Source organism: Cibotium barometz, chromosome 55 (assembly GCF_041138505.1).
Source record: "Cibotium barometz isolate CiBa-2024 chromosome 55, ASM4113850v1, whole genome shotgun sequence".
Lineage (NCBI taxonomy): Eukaryota > Viridiplantae > Streptophyta > Polypodiopsida > Cyatheales > Cibotiaceae > Cibotium > Cibotium barometz.
This window is the reverse complement of record NC_141100.1, coordinates 40,674,917-40,694,576: the sequence shown is the minus strand read 5'-3', so window position 1 is coordinate 40,694,576 and position 19,660 is coordinate 40,674,917. Positions and strand designations below refer to the sequence as shown.

The following is a 19,660-nucleotide window of genomic DNA, read 5'->3' as shown; positions in this document are numbered from 1 at the left end:
AGCACGGATCCACTATAGAGAGTCCTCGTCAAGTGTGCATGTCCCGCACATGAGGTCAGTGCATGTCTCGCACATTTGTCACCCTCTAAAATGATGCAGAGGTGTACCAAGCATTTATTAGGCTTTCAACCGGATGCATGGGTACCAAGGTCAAGTCAAGAGATGTAACTATTTGGCCTTCCTCGCTCTATTCTTCATGATGAAACCCATGCCCGGACACCAACCAGGTGCAAGAAAACATGGCGACAAGGTTCATAAGGTTTGATTAAGAAAAAGCACCATTCTTGGTCAAAAACCAACAAAAAAGCAAAAAGTCAAACAGGGTTCATCGCGAGCCAAGGACACCGTTGGAAAGAGGAGACTGAGCCAGATCAAAATGCTAAAAGCCACTTTTTCAAAAAGTAGCTCCAGGGCCAAAAAGCAAGGCCCTAAAGCTTGAAAAGCAAAATAAGAACTTTTCACTAAAGTCGAGTAATATTTTACTATTAAAAAGACCAAAAGCAAAAAAAAAAAGGTAAAAGCAAAGCAATTTACTATTAAAAAGACCAAAAGCAAAGTAAAAGGCAAAAGCATCACTTTTTGGCAAAAAGCAAGGCTTTCCCCAAGTATAAAAGAAGCATGAGCCTCTCTTGAGCATTAAGATAAAGAAGAACCTCTTCATCGCGTTGCCATCTTCGTTGAAGCGTGGAGATCATCTTCTCCATCATCATCTATGAACCAAATCATGGCATTTTTCATTGCTGCCCGCCGTTGATTTCAAAGCACCTCCATCAACTGTAGTGTCACGTCATCACACGTCCATACGTTTGTACAGATCTGTGCAGCTGTGCGGACATGTATGGAGCTATGCGAACACAAAATTTCAAAAACTTGAAATTGCTCCAAAAACCCTAAAAACTGTTGGAGGTTTTTATCACCTGAAAACCATTAGAATGGGTTTTTATCAGTTTTCTTGCCAAAAAAAAGCTTTTCCATGGTTTTCTTCATCGACAAGGCTATAGGAGTTCTGGAGATCACTCATGGGATGAGCGAGTGTTTCTTGGACTTGGACTTGGACTTCGATCTGAAACTTGGACATGGATATGAACTTAGACTTGGATTCATTGGATTTGGAGTGGATATTGGATCTGGTACTAGCCCGGTGAGAGATACTTGTGGATCATCCCCGTGGTGTGCTCGCAATTAGAGATCTTGAGCCTCGACATCAACTTGGATATCCTACATCGGCATATCTGTTTGTTTTGTATTCATTGATTATATTGATCCTGCCCAACGTACCCGTGGTTCCTGAAAGGAGGCGGGGCTTGTTCCCCGCTCAATGTTGTGTAATGTGCAATATCCCTATTCCCTTCTCTCTCCTCCCTCTCTCTCTATATCTTCATCTCTTGGACACGTGGTTGAGTGTCACCATTTGGTCCATCTCCATTTCTGGAGCCACTTCTATGGGACTGTCACTCCATAGAGCGGCCAGATTTGTGCCATGTTCACATGGAGCCAAGCCAGTGTCCCATGTGAAAGGGCCAGTTTTATGGTGTCACATGGACGGGAGCCAGATCAGTACCACCCCTGTGCAACCAATGCTACGTCACATGGACGGGAACCAGTTTCGTGTCACCCATGTGTGATTTGCTTCGTGCTGCAAGGGAGGTAAAGCTGAAAATACCTCATCCAAGGATCATGGACCAAAGAAGAACAAATCTGGCTTGAACCCCGAGCAAAGGGAGCAATATGCAAAGGAGGGAAAATGCTTTTCTTGTGGCAGCAAAGAGCATATGTTTAGACAATGCCCTAACCGCAAACCAAAGAATGAGGACAAGCAACCCAAGGCAAATGTGCATGCAGTTCCCGATGTGCAGGAAAACACAAAGCATGATGGAAAAGAGAGGATGGTATGCAAAGCATGGGATCAAATCAAGGATCAACCCGCTCTATTTATGTTTGATGATTGTGCAACAAATAACTTCATCTCTATTCAGATGGCAGCCGCCTTAGGTAATGAGGTTGAGGACATGGGGCCTCAAATTGAAGCAGAGGTTGCCTTTGTTGGTAAAGAGGTGCAGGTTACCGGGAAGTTGCGCATACATATCCAGAGTTACCTTGATCATGAGCATTTCTTGGTTGCACCACTTAATGGATGTGATGTATTGCTTGGCAAGCCATGGCATCATAGACTTGAGCCCTGCAAAGAGTACAAGACAAACAGGATTTCCTTTATGCATAGAGGCCGCATGCATGTTATTGATGCTGGCAAGGAAGGGGGTTTTATCCCAGTTGTATCTCACATCCAGATTAATAAAGCAATGAAAAAGAGTCTTTCTGCGTACTCGGTTTTTGTTCGTGATAGCATTGAACCAAGTCATCAAAATGTGGATGTTTTGACTTAGGATAGGCTGAATTTTCTTCATGCATACAAAGATTGTTTTGCTCATGCATTGCTTGGTGAACTACCTCCTCAAAGGCCCGAGGATCATCGCATAGATCTTGTGCCAGGTAGTTCTCCACCTAACAAACCTGCATATAGTGTGAGTGCCGCACAAGAAGAAGAGATCATGAGGCAGATTAATGAGCTTTTGGAGAAAGGTTTGGTTCAGCCAAGTTCCTCACCTTATTGCTCTCCCGTCTTCTTGTTCAAAAGAAAGATGGATCATTCCGCATGTGTGTGGATTATAGAGCTCTAAATAAGCTCACCATCAAGAATAGATTTCCAATCCCCCGTATTGATAACATTTTGGATAAGCTTGATGGCTCGGCTTGTTTCAGCCGTATTGATTGGAAGAGTGGTTATCACCAAATACGAGTGGTGCCACAGGATGTCCACAAAACTGCATTCAAGACAGCATTTGGATTGTATGAATTTTTGGTGATGCCTTTTGGTCTCACCAATGCCCCAGCCACATTCAATGGTATGATGAATAGGATATTCCGACCCCATAAAAAATTCACAGGTGTATTCTTTGATGACATCTTGGTTTTCTCCAAGAATGAGCAGGTGCATAGGACTCATTTGGCCACAGTGTTTGAAGAGTTGCGGAAGCATAAACTCTTCATTAATGCCAAGAAAAGTGAGTTCTTCCTTTCAGAGATACACTATTTGGGTCACATTGTATCCAAGGATGGTGTAAGAATGGATCTTGCCAAGATTGAAACCATTCGGAATTGGCCAGAGTTGTAAAATGTACATCAAGTACGTAGTTTTCTGGGTTTATGTTCATATTATAGGCGCTTCATAAGGCATTTTGCCATGATTGCCACGCCTCTACATGATCTTACGAAGAAGAAAGCCGCTTTTAAATGGACCCCAAAGGAGCAGGATGCCTTCTTGCAACTCAAGAATGTTATTATATGTTAGACCCGTATTGATTGTTCCCGACTTGCAAAGGTCATTCATAGTGGAATGTGATGCTTGTGGCGATTGTATAGGGGCTGTCCTAAATCAAGAAGGTCTTGCAGTTGCATATGAGAGCCATCGATTGCATGATGCCGAGCTTCATATGGATATCTATGAGAAAGAGCACTTGGCTGTAATTCATGCCTTAAAGATATGGAAACGTTATCTTCTTGGGGCTGGAATTTGCAGTCAAGACAGATCATCAAAGCTTGAGATACTTTCTATCTCAAACAAAGCTTTCAGAGAAGCAGATGAGAATGGCAAACTTTCTTTCCATGTTTCATTTTCAGATTGTACATACTTCGGGAAAGAAAAATGTGGTGCAGATGCATTATCCAGGAGGCCTTATGTGGCTGCAGTTTCAGTGGCCTCTCATGGGGACTTACCTGCCATGCGAGATTTGTATCATTTGGATGCTGATTTTTGCCATATATGGACTGATTTGATGGCTGGTCACTCACATGCCTCTTATGTGATCAAAGAGAGTTATCTTATGAAGGATAACTGCTTATGTGTGGTGAAGGATATGCGTCCAAAGGTTATGGAGGAATGTCACGCTCCACCTTATGCTGGTCATAGAGGTATCATGCCTACTACACGCATGATTGAGAGAGATTTCTTTTGGCCAAGCATGCGTAAAGACATTGAGGCATATGTACGTGCATGTCTTACTTGCCAAAAGGTGAAATTTGACAGGCAAAAGCCTCCAGGTTTGCTTCAGCCATTGCGTATTCCCTCGCAGCCATGAGAAAATATTACTATGAACTTTATTATGGACTTGCCTAGATCCCAGCATCGGAATGATGCTATTTGGACCATTGTGGATAGGTTTAGCAAGCAAGCTCACTTCTTGCCCGTCAAGAAAACCATTAAAGTTGATCATATGGTGAAGCTTTTTCTTGCTAACATCTTCAAGCATCATGGTATGCCTTTGTCTATTGTTGGGGATAGAGACCCCAGGACTACGAGCCTCTTTTGGAGGGCTTTATTTGATAACATGGGCACTAAACTTGAGTTTTCATCAGCTTATCATCCCCAAACGGATGGTCAAAGAGAAGCTGTAAATTCAGCCATGTTGGATTTGTTGAAGTATTATGTGGCAGATCAAAAGACTGCATGGGAGAAGTATCTTCCACTTGTAGAGTTTGCCTGCAACAACACAGTTCTCAAGATGAGATTTATGGCAGAGTGGTCTTCCCACCCATCCTTCGTACAAAGGATGAGATTTTTGCAGCTGATGAGTATGTGCGTGACTTGGATGTAGCCTTTGCTCAGGTGCGGACAGCCATTGCAAGGTCACAAAATAAGCATAAAAGGGCTGCTGACAAGCATAGAAGAGACATGCAAGTCAAGGAAGGTGATTGGGTATTGCTGAAATTTGAGAAAGCTAGGCTTCGGAAGAGGCCAGGATGAGAGGGATCATATCCAAAGCTTTCTACTCGATATTATGGACCCTTCCAAGTGATTGACAAGATCAATGAAGTGTCCTTTAGGCTTGCTTTACCCAGCCATTGGAAGATTCACAATGCTTTTCATATGGGTCTTTTGCGGAAGTATGTGGGGCCAGATCCAGAGGAGCCTGTCACAGAAGATCCACCAGAAGTTGATGAGCTGGAGGAGATCCTTCAGCCAGAGCAAATTGTATTTCACAAGGAGAGAGAGTTACCACACGGGAAGCTTTCCAGGAGATACCTTGTGAAATTTAAAATTATTTACCAATTGATGCAAAGTGGGTAGATGAGGATTATTTTGCTGACTACCCTCAGCTTCTACAGGCATATCTTGAGGCTTTTCAGTTGAGGTCAACTATTTAGAAGCCCGGGGGGATGTCACCATTTGGTCCATCTCCATTTCTGGAGCCACTTCTATGGGACTATCACTCCATAGAGCAGCCAGATTTGTGCCATGTTCACATGGGGCCAAGCCAGTGTCCCATGTGAAAGGGCCAGTTTTATGGTGTCACATGGACGGGAGCCAGATCAGTGCCACCCGTGCGCGACCAGTGCTGCGTCACATGGACGGGAACCAGTTTCGTGTCACTCGTGTGTGATTTGCTTCCTACTGTATGGACGGGAGCCTGTTGGTGCCACCCGTGTATGGCCCTGATGGTGTCTTATCTTTGGGACTGTCACTCCATAGAAAGACCAGGACCTATTTATTTATATTTGTCGCGCCAGTTTTATGCCCGACAAGAACCTCTTGTACAAGTTGCATTTGTACAAGTTGCATGAAAGGAAGATTTCGTCCATTATTTGTGCACATGCATTTATGCCTGCATGCATAAATTTGTTTTTGCATGACTTGTTTGCGTGTGTCTGCCTGTTATGTCGTGCTAGTACACTGGACGAGGACGCCCCAGTGTACCATGGAATGCTGTTTGCTGACTTGGTGGTGTGGTGTGTGAACAGGTGGTAAGTATTTTCATTTTGCCCTTTTTAAAAGGTAAAATCCATAAACTAGTGTAAACCTTAATTTTTATAAGGCAATGTGTTCACACACATTTAAAAGAAGGGCTGGACATTTTTCTAGTGTGGGTGCCCATAAGTGTTAATTATGTATTAAGGTTTTATAGCCTTTGATAAAGGCTTTTGCATGAAACATTATTGGAAATTCCCCATGTGGGTGGTGGTCTTTTCTCTCCATCGCCTGCTGGCTTTTCTCTCTTCGTCGCCTCTCTCCCCAAAAGGCTGAATGGAGTGTTGTACCCGCCTGAAGCTACCCACACCTGTTGTACCCGCCTGCAGGGCTGCCCACGCCTGAACCTGCTTGCTGTACCCGCCTGCAATGCTGCCCACGCCTGAACCTGCTTGCTGTACCCGCCTGCAGGGCTGCCAACGCCTAAACCTGCAGTTGTCGACAGGGCTGCCCACGCTTGTTGTACCACCTGCAATACCCGCCTACCTGCAGCCCACGTACGTGTACCTCCTGTACCTACTGCAAGTACAGAACCTGAATACCACCTGGTTGGCTGTACCTGCACATGTGTGAAGCACTTGATGTACCTGCTACAAGTACAATACTTGCATAGTACTTGACCGATTGTACCTCCACAAGTGTGAAGCACCTGATATCCTGATTGTACCTACTGCAAATTGTACCTGTTGTATCGGAATTGTACTCATTGTACCAGATGCTCTCATATTTTTCTCATTTGTATAAATCTGAAATTTGCAAATTTAAATTCAGAGAATGCTTTAAGTTGTGTAGTGCAGGAGCATGGCATGTATATGCTGACCATGTTCAGGAAATTCTTCCTAGTGTGGCTGGTATATTTCCCTGTGTGGTGTTGTTAACCGCGCTCTCAGAGCTTCTGAGAGCGAGTGAGGTTAGACTCACCCGGGAATTTGGGAGCAAATCTCATTGGGGAGAACCAAGCCACGTTCCCTCTGCGGTGTACTCCTTGGCCTACGTTAGTACGGGCGTGCCTGTTGGTGCACGGTCCCGGAAGACCAATGAAAGACAGGTGTCCACCCAGTGAAGGTGAGAATGAGCCTGTGATTTAGGGCTACTCCGGCCAACACCTCTTCATCGACTTGAACCAGTTTTATTTAGTTGTTTTCACTCCCTTATGGAGAAATCTGGCCTGTCAGGCCCGTGACACTCGTACAAATATAAATACTCCAAGAAATACAAAAAGTATTGAGGGGGGGGGCCAGCCCTTTCCAGCCCCAGTGCTGGTATCATTGGTATTTTCAGTATTTCCAGTATTTGTGTTGCTGATGTTGTTTCCATTGTTTAATAACAGTTAAATTAAGTGTTCTAAATATGTGTATATTGTCTTCCGATCTGTAGGCCTCCTATAGGGAGCGGTCACATTGAGTCTGTCACTACACAGCCCGCTGGGCTTACAGGAGATGGACCATGTAGCAGTCTATCTCAGGGACAACAAAAGGGGATGTCACCTACATCCCACAATTGGATGCCACCTAGCCATAACTGTCCAGCAGGTGCAAGTCTTAAGAGTGGTAATTGACCCTTTGTGAGCCCCTGTCCGAGACAAAGCAGCCCCAGATCCACTAAAGCGGGTCATGGTAAGGTGTGCATGTCCCACACATGAGGTCAGTGCATGTCTCGCACGCCTGACACCCTTTGAAATGATGTAGGGGTGTACCGGCCATTTATTAGGCTTCCAACCAGATGCATGGACAACAAGATCAGGTCACGAGATGGACCCTGTAGAAGTCTGTCTCAGGGACAGCCATGGAAGGGCTGTCCAAGAGACATCTAGGCCTTAGGCCACCCTCTAGGCCATTTGGGATAGCATGTGTCAGCCCCAAAAGACCACTCGGCCAGCTAAATATCCTGTCAGCCAGCACAAATGCTCACACGTGTGAAAGGCGCCCCATTTAATGCTGAATATGCAAGTCGTGGCTGATAAAACAGGCCGACAGCTTATGAGCAAACCGAGTAATGGGTTGTGGGCATATCTAAGCGATGGGCAGCAATAGGCCTAAATGATCTCATAAATCTCCAAGTGCTGAAGTCCAATCGGACAAGCCAAGAAGGGGCCAAGCAAAGGTCAGATCAAGGGAAGCTGTCTAAAGTCAGATCAATCGACTCTATTTAGCCGCGATTGTGTCATTCTACTCATTAAATAAAGAAAATACACCATATGTGGTGGGGACCCTTCAGAGGGTATTCAGGACCCAATACTGTTTATTTATCTCCTCTCTCTCTCTCTCTCCCTCTGCACTCTTATCTTCTCTACATTGTGCTATTCATCGTCAAGAACCAATCCTCGTCTATAAGCTTCCACATGTTACAATTAAAGATCGTAAAAAAACAATTTGTAAATCCTTACACATTAAACAACATGCATTTATCATATATCAAGTATAGTATAATCAGGTCTATGCACAGCCACGCTGTGGAGAGATATATACTGATTCATGTGCACGCTTCAAAGAACTCAGTAGTCACAAGAATGTACAATTGAAAAGGACCTTATCAAAACTTGTTGATGTGGGACTGTCGAAGGAGCTGATTTTTCGGCATCTTTCCCTTCATGAAATTCCAACAATAAACATGCATGGACACGGCAGACTAATCAGCTCATGAAAATGAGAAAGGTAGGTCCTATCAAATTAGAAATTCATCCTTGAGAAATGGAAATATTTAAAAGTTTCACCATACATACAGAATGGAAATTTCACTCACTATACATAATACAGGGATTGGCAGTGGTGTTTCTAGTGTGTGCTTTGCATCTGCTTTTTCTCTAGTGCCTTTTTATCTCTGTCAATGCAATCACAGAACTATAGGAAGGTACTTTGAAGAAGAAACCATTTCAAGATCTGCTTCCACTATTCCGAGAGGTCCCGTGAGTTGGAAACAGACCCCACTCCACCTAGGTATGAAGAAGCTAACTTTCATGAGGATGGTCGCCTAGCTAAGACAACAGACCCAAGAGGCTAAGTTTCATGAGGCGGGTCGCATGCATGCCATGGTGAAGAACGAGGTGGTTGAAAGGAAAGAAGAGGCTTGAGTAAATGTACAGTACTGTGGAGTTAATGTGCTGATGTATAGCAGTTTAGCAAATGTGTTTGGCATTCAGATCTAAGGCTATAGCAACATTTGAAACTTTGATTATGAAGAAACCTATCAATTAGGAGCTCAACAAGGAGGTGGTTATCAATGGCCATGTATGCAAGAGCTTGAAACATTTAAAGACATTCAAGGCATCTCTTCTCCATATGCTGCCCATGACGCCATCACTGGTGGTCATCCGGGCATGAATTCAACCCTGGAGAAGTTAGAAAGGTAATATTATTGGCCATGAACGAGGCGAGATGTGTTCGCTCATGTGTAACAGTGTGACATTTGTCAGAAAGTGAAAGCTCCTCCTCGTGGGAAGAAGATAGGGTTGTTACAATCTTTGCCAACCGTCACAAGGCGGGAACGTGTAATACAGAAAACCAATGGCTCAAATCACAAAATACATTCAACATCCATCACAACATGAGCACAAATCAATACATCTACCAGAGACATCATTAATCACATACACATCCTGCAACCATATAAGATAATCTTGCACATGACATAGCACTAGGGGCCGAAGTTGGGCCAGCCTCCTCGGCACTGAGGTATCTTTATTACCAACAGAGTGCTCTCTTATACAAGATGAGGGTGCCCGGGAGTTCCACTCCTCAGCTGGCACCAGATTTATCCAAATCTATGGAAGACAAACAATACAAGCTCTCGGTCACCAACCAGAGCAAGGCAGGCACCAACTGCCCAATAGAGAAAACAAATCCTTGGTCACCAACCTAGGGCGAAGCAATCACCAACTATTGTCCAAATAAATCCAACCCTCAGTCACCAACCAGAGACAAAGCAATCACCAATTGCTGTCCTGTGAAACCTAGCCCTTGGTCACCAACCTAGGCTTACACAGTCACCAACAGTTCCTTAGTTTCACGGCTGTCCACGATTGTGCAATTCAGCAGCTCCAAATAGGCCCAATACAGCACTTAGGCCAATCATTTTGCTTCCCTTGAAGCTGTGTTGAAGCCTGGCACAATCTCTATCTGTTCCATCTCAAGGAATCCCATGAAGTATGGCTGAGATTCGCTGTAATTCAGTACAGCCAGCCAAAACAGAATCAATACAGAAAGTTGACCAGCCCTATGGAGTTTGTGCGACTTGTCTAGTCCCTGCAGCCTGTGTACAACCCGGCCAGCACTAAAGAGAAGAGGAGAAGTAGTTGGCCAGCTCTGCTGCAGGTACATCAACAATTGACCAGTCACCTTTACTCTGTTCCAACACTAAAGAGAAGTAGTCAGCCAGCTTCATATCTCCCATCTTTGGTGTCCACAACCCATGTGCTCTCTGGAGAAGCAGTCAACCAGCTCTCTTGGCTGCCCTTAGCTTGCTCCACACCCCAAGCACCCAAAAAAGCAACTCGTGGATGTCAAAAATAACTCCTTGGTCTCTTTTAGCAATTCGTGGGCTTTTGGTCCAGTGTCCGAGTGCCCAAACCTCATAATTGGTCCCGGTTCATTAAAATAGTCCAGCCTAATGTGAACACTCTTATAAAATATAAGTTTGTGCGCCCAAACTTTAATGAATGTGAACCTGCAACCATAGCCTTTAGTAAACAAAGAAATAAGAATTAAATAAGGTTGAGTGTGCACACTTACCACCTGCAAAACACATAAAAATTCACCGCCTTAGTCCCAAACACATGAAAGACAACGTTTTTGTTAACCATGCTCTTATGTCCTCTCTTATTCATGGTCCTTCTGATCCCTCTTCTGTGGACGAGGCTCTTTCACATGAGCCTTGGCATCGTGCTATGCAGGCAGAGCTGGATGCTATTGAACGGAATGGCAATTAGATTTTGGTGCCTAGGCCATAGCAGCGTAAGGTGATTGGTGTGCGATTGATCTTCAAAACGAAGTACCGAGCTGATGGTAGCTTGGATAAGCACAAGGCGATGTTGGTTGCCAAAGGCTATGTTCAATGCCCTAGAGTCAACTTTGATGAGACCTTTGCTTCGACGGCCCGGATGACTACTATTCGCAATATTCTTGCTCTTGCAGGACAAAGAACTTGTCATGACTCAACGCAAAATGAAAGAAAGAATTCTTTGTATCATTTGAAATAATTATACTTTCTTCTATGTTTTTCATGTTTTCCTTTAAATTTAGATTAGCAAGAAAATTCATTCATTTGGATAGATTCGTGCATAGGAGCTGGCTACTGGTGAGTGGCCATACGTCACGGTGGGTCCGCGCAATGGGCTAGAACATGGATAGTGCACACTTCCACCTATATGACCTAATTGGGCGCCTATAGCAAGAACTCAAGCATACCAAGGTCAAGCTCGCACACAAAAAGGATTGATGCCTAGGAGTGTGTGCTAGATCCGCCAGAACAGACAATTACAATCGATAAGATGGCATAACCAATTAAAGTCTATGTTAGAGTGACTGCTTGATTTTCATTTTACATGAGTTAGATGCATCAGATTGAAAAACCATTACAGTTTTGTGAATGTGGACGGAAAGAGCTTTCATTTGACTCCCATATTGGGGAGTCCCTAAAATCTAGAGCCAAGCCCTAAAAAATAGGGACCTCGGTTTGCCCTAATAAGGCTAACCTTAAAAAATAGAGATTTCTTAAAATTTAAGAATCACTTACTATATTTAGTAATTTTTGCATCCTAACTGTACTTGGTAAATTTGGAGGTTTCTATTTTTTGGCAGTTGACACCTCACCATAGAAAGTTCTAAAAGAATGGACAAGAGTCCCAACACTTGTCACTTGAGCTCCAAGTGACAAGCGTCCCAACACTTGTCACTTGAGCTCCAAGTGTTCTAGAAGAATGGATGAGTGTCCCAACACTTGTCACTTGAGTTTCCGAGTGTCCCTCCACTTGTCCCACCTTCTAACATGTGGCTGGACACTTGTCTTTTTCAGCCTTACTTTCCCTCTTAAGCCTTGAAGCTCTCTTTTCCTATAAATACAACCCTTTTCCTCTCATTCTAGACACAACTCTCTTGCTGTAAATCAGTCCCTACTCACCCTAAATCAACCCACACCACTTGGATACAACCCCTACCTCTCCATCAACGCTTCCACAAGATGTAACTACTCCATCTTCCACCTTTTCCCATGCTGTCCGTTATTGCAACAAGTCTGTAAATGAGGTTTCAGCTCTCTTATCACTCCAATTTCAGCTTTATAAAGTCTCTTTTCCCCTCATCTTTGGATCAAGTACAAAGTTGCAGCCATTGTACAGCTCTACATCAACAAGAAGACTGATTACTCTCTCTCCCATTCGCGCTTCTCACTATGTATGTATTGTAAGTAAATGCATTTGCATACTTGCTTGTTTTTTGTATATTCTTTAGGGAAGCTCTCACAACCCAAAATCACAAACTGTCTGAAAAAACCATCCGGGTACCGGTCTGCTCGAGCTCGCTAGAGAAGGAGCACAGTCATCATCATCATCTGATTAAGAATCCACAGCTGGAGGTGTAACAGAAGCAGGGGGTGGAGGAGGAGGAGGAGGAGGTGGAGAAGGAGAAGCTCACCACGCCTCTCATAAGATGCAGGAGTCTCGTCGAACACCACATCACAACTCACAAAAACTTTGCTGGCATGCTCATCATATAGACAATATGTCTTGGGTACAAAACTATATCCAAGAAAAGTCATACATTGAGACTTTGAGTCCAACTTGGAGCGATGCTCCTTAGGCACATGTACATACGACGAACAATCAGATATCTGCAAATGAACAACAGAGGGCGTCTCACCATGGAAAGCCTCATATGGAGTTTTATGTGGAAGAGCAGCAGTAGGAGACTTGTTCTAAATATAGACAACAGTAGAAGCTGCCTCAACCCAGAAACGTCGAGGTAAAGAGGAGTGGTCAAGCATAGCATGGGCCATCTCTATGATAATCTGATTCTTCCTCTTTGCAACTCCATTTTGTGATGGAGTATATGCTATAGTAAGTTGTCTCTGAATGCCGTGATCCTTGCAATATTGCTGAAACTCCTGGGATTTAAACTCACCCCCTCTGTAAGTCCTAAGAACCTTGACCGAAGAACCGGTCTCTTTTTCCACCTCAATCCTCCAATCACAAAAGTGCTGAAAAGCCTCATCCTTGGACTTCAAAAAGAAAACCCAAATAAATCCCGAGAAGTCATCCACCATCACGAGTATGTACAACGCCTTACTCAAAGATGCGGTACTCATTGGACCACATAAGTCTCCATGAACAAGAGCAAGTGATGTTGAAGATTTGTGTGTCACCTCCTTCGGAAAGGCGGCTCGATGTTGCTTTCCTTGTAACCAAGAGGAACATACAGAAGTTGGAGCCTTGATGGTTAGTAAACCCTCAACCAATCCATCCTTTGGAGCCTTGATGGTTAGTAAACCCTCAACCAATCCATCCTTTGAAGCTCATTGTAGAAGTTGATAGCTCAAATGGCTAAACCGAGCATGCCAAACAGTTGAAGAAAACCAATAAAGAGCAAAGCAGTCAACTTGCGTAAGACACTATCCTGGACTCCCTAAGCCAAGATGTTATAGTCTCCTTATCACGAATAGTAATATCGTGATGAGATAAGATCACCTCCGCACCCTAAGCTGTAAGAGAACTCACTGACAAAAGGTTAAATGCCAAATCTAGAACATACATAACGTGAAAGAAATACCTCTTGTCTTTGGAAGAGCAGAAGATGGGGATGGCGCCACGTCCATGAACTAGCACGGAAGAAGAAACACCCAAAGTGATAGAGCATGTCCTAGCAGTAAAGTCCTTAAACCAATCCCAATGAGATGTCATGTGAGCAATAGCACCACTATCCACAATCCAAGATAGAGACTGAGAAGTCACAAGGACCAGTATACGAGAAGCACCAGCTAATAAAAGAATACCATCATCCTTCTTGGTCTAGGACACCGCTGTAGAGGTAGAGTGCTTTCCTTCTTCATCCCGCTTCTTGTTGTAACATTGGGACTGTTTATGACCCTTCTTGCTAAAGTAGTAACACTCCACATCCTTGTTTTTAGAAGATTTATCTGTGTCTTTGTCTTTATCTTTGTCGTTGTCCTTGGTGTTCTTGTCAGAAACCCCTCTCTCTTTCTTCTATCGATTATTCCCTTTGTCTCGAGCAACCAAAGCTCCATCAGAACCACCAAAGATGCCAGTCCGCTCCTCAAAGCGAGACTTTGGAGGGGAGAACTTTCTCCCAAGTGACTGGAACAGGACGAGGAGAGACTGAAAGAAAGCATCAAACCTCTCTCAAAGCTTGGAGAGAAGCCGAATAGCCATGTCCTGTGTAGAAATATCCTTGCCACATACAGCAAGCTCGCCTCGAGGATCTTTCATAGTCATAATGCAAGCAGATAAAGATGGAAAGGCAAAAACTGAAAGATTCATAAGCTTCTTTTCCAAAGCCAAAACCCAACCCGGAGACTCAATCTCGTAAAGATCTGCAAGTGCCTTCCAAACTTCATGTGAGCATTTGTTGTACGCACATGAGAGAGAACAAAATCTTGACAATTCAACATCAGAAAGGGGAAAACATGAAGATCATCTACCGCCCAAACATCAATCTGTCCCTGAATCACACCAACGGTGGAAAGGGTGGGAGGGGTGGCATTGGCAGCTGTAACGAGCCAATCCCAAAGATCCACTCCACGCAAGGCCGATTTCACCTTCACCTTCCACAATGTATAGTTGGAGCCATCCAACTTGGCAGACTGAGAGAACATATGAGAGCAGTTCAGGCAACCATCACTAAAAATCGAACTCAATCTCAGAAGAAGAAAAATGCACACCTCAGAAGCAAGAGTGTCCACCACAGGTACCAAGCTGCCACCAAAGCCAGAGTCCACACAAGACCCCTCTGCAAGAGATAGTGTCCATTGGAGAAGAAAACGCAGCCAACCAAGGGGCTCCAAACCTGAAAAATACAAGCCAACCAGCTTCCACCCCTCTGTTGAGAAAAAACACGGATGAGAAGATACCTGCAGCCTGAAAGCGATGACGCCCAGGTGAAGGTAGATCAACTAGCAGCAACCGTCCAGAAAACGCAGCAACCAGAGGGCTGCGAACTTGAAAAACGCAAAGGCGAAGGGGTTGCACACAGGGCAGAACATGGGGCAGCCATGAAAGAGTGCACACGGAGGAAGCAAGATGAGCACTAGAGTGTGCTGAACTGAGAATGCAAGAGAGAGAGATATATATGAAGCTAATAAGCTGAATATACTGCAGTGAAAGCAATCCCGAGCAAGAGACAAAATAGTCTCGTAAGTGAAGGACACAAAAGTGAGAGTGTGTCAACACATGAACCACACATCAATGAATGATAAGGGGAGACGCCAGCCCACCTATTTATAGGTAAGATGGGGCTGACCGACTGGACCATAGGAGCTGACTAACTAGAGCAAGCTCACCGACCTGGGAAAAATCCAAGAAAAAAGGGGCAAATGAGAGAAAAATACGAGTGGCCAACCCACAACCAAGGACCATAAAAGGGATCGAATATGGGCAAATAGATGGGCAAAATATGAAAATGAATATGCGACGTAGACAAAGGAGGCCATGTAGACATATCTAAACAAGAAGGTGCAGGACCTGGAGTGGAAACTGGTCCCATGTGAACCCATGTGACGTAGACAAAGGAGGCCATGTAGACATATCTAAACAACAAGGTGTAGGACCTGGAGTGGAAACTGGTCCCATGTGAACCCAGTCCAAGACAAGTCAGCCAGGGTTCCACTCTACGCGCCCGAGGTCCAGTGTGCATTGTCCTGCACATGAAGCAGTGCCAGTCCGTACTACGAGTCTCCCTCTGGAATTATGTCAGATGATCTGTGTATCTGCTTTGCAATCGGACGTTAGACGCCTGTAGAAGCATGTAGGATTTACATGTAGAAAAGGGGTCCAACCCATAGGGCTACCCCAGAACAGAGCCTAAGGCTCTTGCATGGTCGTGGGGTAGGCTTAGAGCCACTCTATGGTACGCCCCAATTGACAAGTCGGATGTCCTCAGCACTAATAATGTATCAAGGTAGTAAACCTCGAACAAATAAAATTCCGACTTTTTCTCATTGACGTAGAGCTCGTTGCTTTCCAGCAACTTTAGGACTTTTTCCACATCAATATCATGATGCATGATGCATGATGCTCAACAGTAGCTGAAAATACCAGTATGTCGTCCAGAAATATGAACACACACTTTTCTATTAATTCCCTGAAAACATGTATCATCATGCGGTTGAACATGGCCGGGGCGTTGGTCAAACCAAAAGGCATGACCACAAATTCATAGTAAGCCCATTCCGTACAGAAGGCTGTCTTGGGGATGTCCCCCTCCACAATCCTCACTTGGTGGTACCCCCTCTCCAAGTCCAATTTCGAGAACACCTTGGCTCCATTCGGCCTCTCGAGAATATAATCTATTCAAGACATTACTCTTGATAGTCAGCTTATTGAGTGCACGACGATAATCAACATACAATCAAGAAGAACCATCCTTCTTCCCGACGAACAGGGTCGGCGCTACAAATGGCGACACTGTGGGACGTATGAAGCCAAATTGCAACAGTTATTGGAGTTGGCGGTCCAACTCCGATTCCATTGCATTGGACAAGTGGTATGGAAACTTGCTCAGAGGATTCGAGCCTAGGAGGAGGTCTATCTTGTGGTCCTCTATCTAGACAGGGGGAGCTAGGGAGGGAGATTATCCCAAAGAAAAATCTTCTCAAACTTGTCATGGTGTAACTTGGATGAACACAATGCTAATTAGTACACTTAAATACACTAAGATTTGATGGACACTTGCTCAAATACAAGAAGTAATTTCCTGAATTGACAAGAGACACACAATGAGCCAGAACGGCCGACCCCTCCCTCAAATAAAGTATATTGATCTTGGGAGAATCAAGTACATAGTGTCATAGGCATTTCTGACCAAATTTCCATACCAATGCATATGAATACAATATTGCAAACAAGTGGTTGTCGATGTAGACTTGCAATCCACACTACCCTCTCAAGTGCCCATGTTCCCTACCATCTACTCTCTATTGTTCCACCAACACATGGTAGCAACAATCTGCAAAAGAACACGTAGGGCAAGGAAACACTACACAGGGTATGTGATCTTGTAATCCGGTTCCTCCCTCCTGCTACTTGCTTCCATATTTAAGCATAAAAGCTTACCAATTGCAAGTAGAGTCGATGACAGCGAAAGTCTTCACGATGGAAGACCTTGGAGTGATGAGATCTTCAATTTGTCGCATTTCTTCACGACAAAAGTCTTCAAGAGGATGAAGGGAACCTTGGAAAGCTTCCCCTATGGTTCAACTTGAGAAAGGAGGGCTGAAATTAGGGTTTTCAGAAAAAAGACCAGAAATTACAGCAATAAAGAGAACTGTTTTGCTGAATTTCAGTCATCGGGAGTGTGTAGGATAGCATCCAGAAACACTCTTGGAAGCTTGAGAAACACCTTAGCAAGCTTGGAAATGCAGTTGGGAAGGAAAAAGTGCAGAAAATGTAGCCCAACAGCCCTCATGAAGAAGGCACCAATCTCTAGAGAGGAGATGGAGTGAGGTGGTGAGTTGTCCAGTGTAGGTGGCAGGCAGGTGCTTTGTGGAGCAAGCTAGAGTGGACGTATGGCTGCTTCTCCCTTTGTACAAAGGGGATAAGGTTTGACCGGTGGACATAGGGTTATGTCCACCTCAGGACATCGGTGTGTGTAAACACCGGGCTGGTCATAATTTATAAGTGAGTTTTGGTCGCCCAAAACTTAATGAAGTGTGTACACACTTACTTATAAATTAGTGCTAGCTCCTACGGCTAGGTTTATGACCAATACTTACCACCTGTCACATGCCACATAACCATGTCAGCACACAGTTTGACACGTACGGTTCGCGGGCGGGCATCCCCTTACTCAGAACTACACATTGGTCAAGCAAGCATGAAAACAACATGCAATTTCAATTGCAAGCAAGCACATAAAGATGCTATGCAATGCAGCATTCGTATGGACAATCCCCGTTCATGAGACTATACCAAAATAGACGTGCTCTAGGCAAGTACACGAGGTATCAGACCCAATGGAACACCAATCCACCAAGCATTTCCGAGCATGTACACAGAGGCCATAGTCACAGGGGACGGAGGGGACGGACCCTTGGAACGAGGGGACGCCGTCCCGGGAACACTTTGTGGCGGGGACGGACAGACGTCCCCAGTTGGGCGTCCCTCACAAGGGACGGCGTTCCGGGGACGAATCCAGGAGGAGACGGTTGTGAGGGACGGCTCCGTGGGAAGGCCCCAGGTCGATGTTTGGGCAACAGTCACATTTTTTGTGGCTGTTTGGGGAGGGCTTTTCATGGGCCTTTAGCCATGGCCCATAGGCCTTGAGCCTTTGGGCATTGGCCTCTCTCTTGCCTCCCTCCCTATAAGAACATACACACACACACTCCCTCTCGCACTTCAAGCTTAAGCTTCACACACACACACTCTCTCTCTCTCCCTCAAGCAGCAAGCCTCAAGGGCCAAGGTCTCAAGTTTCAAGCTCTCCCACAAGCAAGCTCTAGCCTCTCAAGGCACACTCTCTCTCTCCCTCACACACACTCTCTCTCAAGCTTCACATACACACAAACACACACACACACACACAAAGTGCAAACATACCCCCACCCACCCTCACCCTCAAGTTCTCCCTCAACTTTCATGGAGGCGGTGTACGGCCATGGATATGCAAGCTTTGCCCATGTAGACGAGTGGGTGGCGCCGACAAAGTGATTTTTAAGTGCCGTTCCTACCCCCGTCCCCGTTCCCTACATACGGCCATCCCCCGTCCCCTCCCCCGTCCCTTGTGACTATGACAAAGGCGGCACAAGTCCCAACGGAAAGCCAAGTCCACAGTATCACATGAGTGGCATCAATCCCCAGCATAAACAACTGCCATGGACACCAGTCCAATGTACATACATGATAAGAAAGCACGGGTGGACCAATTGGGTGGCCAAATGGTGACATCCCCCCGGCTTCTAAACAGTTGTCCGCAACTGAAAAGCATCCAAATATTTCTGAAATCTGCTCTGGCTGCAAGATCTCCTCAAGCTCATCCACTTCTAGTGGATCCTCAATGACCGTTTCACAGGGCCCCGGTCCTACATACTTGCGACGGAGACTCACATGAAAAGCATTGTGTATGTGCCAATGACTAGGTAATGCCAATCTCAAAGCCACTTCATTGATCTTCTCGATCACTTGAAAAGGCCCATAGTACCTGCGCAAGCTTAGGATATGCACCCTCTTTGCCATGCCTCTTTGAAAGTCTTGCTTTTTCAAATTTCAACAATACCCAACCATTCACTTTAACATCCAATTGCCTTCTATGCTCGTCGGCAGTGTCACCAATTGGCCGACCATTTGGTCCATCTCCAGTTTTGTGTCTCATTCACTTGAGGCCAGGCCGGTGTCTCATGTGAAGAGGCCAGTATTTTTGCTTAACATGGACGGGAGCCAGATTGGTGCCACCCGTGTGTTAGCAGGATGGTGTCATATGGACGGGAGCCAGACTGGTCCCACCCGTGTATGACCTGGACTGTGTTCTATCCATGGGATTGTCACGCCATGGAAGAGCCAGTATTTGTGCCATGTCTTGCCTATGGGACTATCACACCATAGGGAGGCTCGTGCCTGGAACTGTGTTTTACCTATGGGACTGTCACTCCATAGGAAGACCAGGATTTATGTTGTATGTCGTGCCATTTTTGTGCCCGACA

General features: G+C 45.0%; 1 protein-coding gene across 5 annotated transcripts in view; it reads right to left on the bottom strand.

Annotated features, from left to right (window-relative positions):
* The window catches only part of LOC147607737 (uncharacterized), a 139,682-nt gene that overhangs the window by 69,130 nt on the left and 50,892 nt on the right, over window positions 1–19,660 (bottom strand). For all 5 annotated transcript variants that reach the window (XM_086790368.1, XM_086790367.1, XM_086790364.1 and 2 more), the window contains one exon: window positions 8,332–8,389. In XM_086790368.1, coding sequence (XP_086646494.1) covers window positions 8,332–8,389 — 58 coding nt within the window. The remainder of the gene's footprint in view (window positions 1–8,331; window positions 8,390–19,660) is intronic.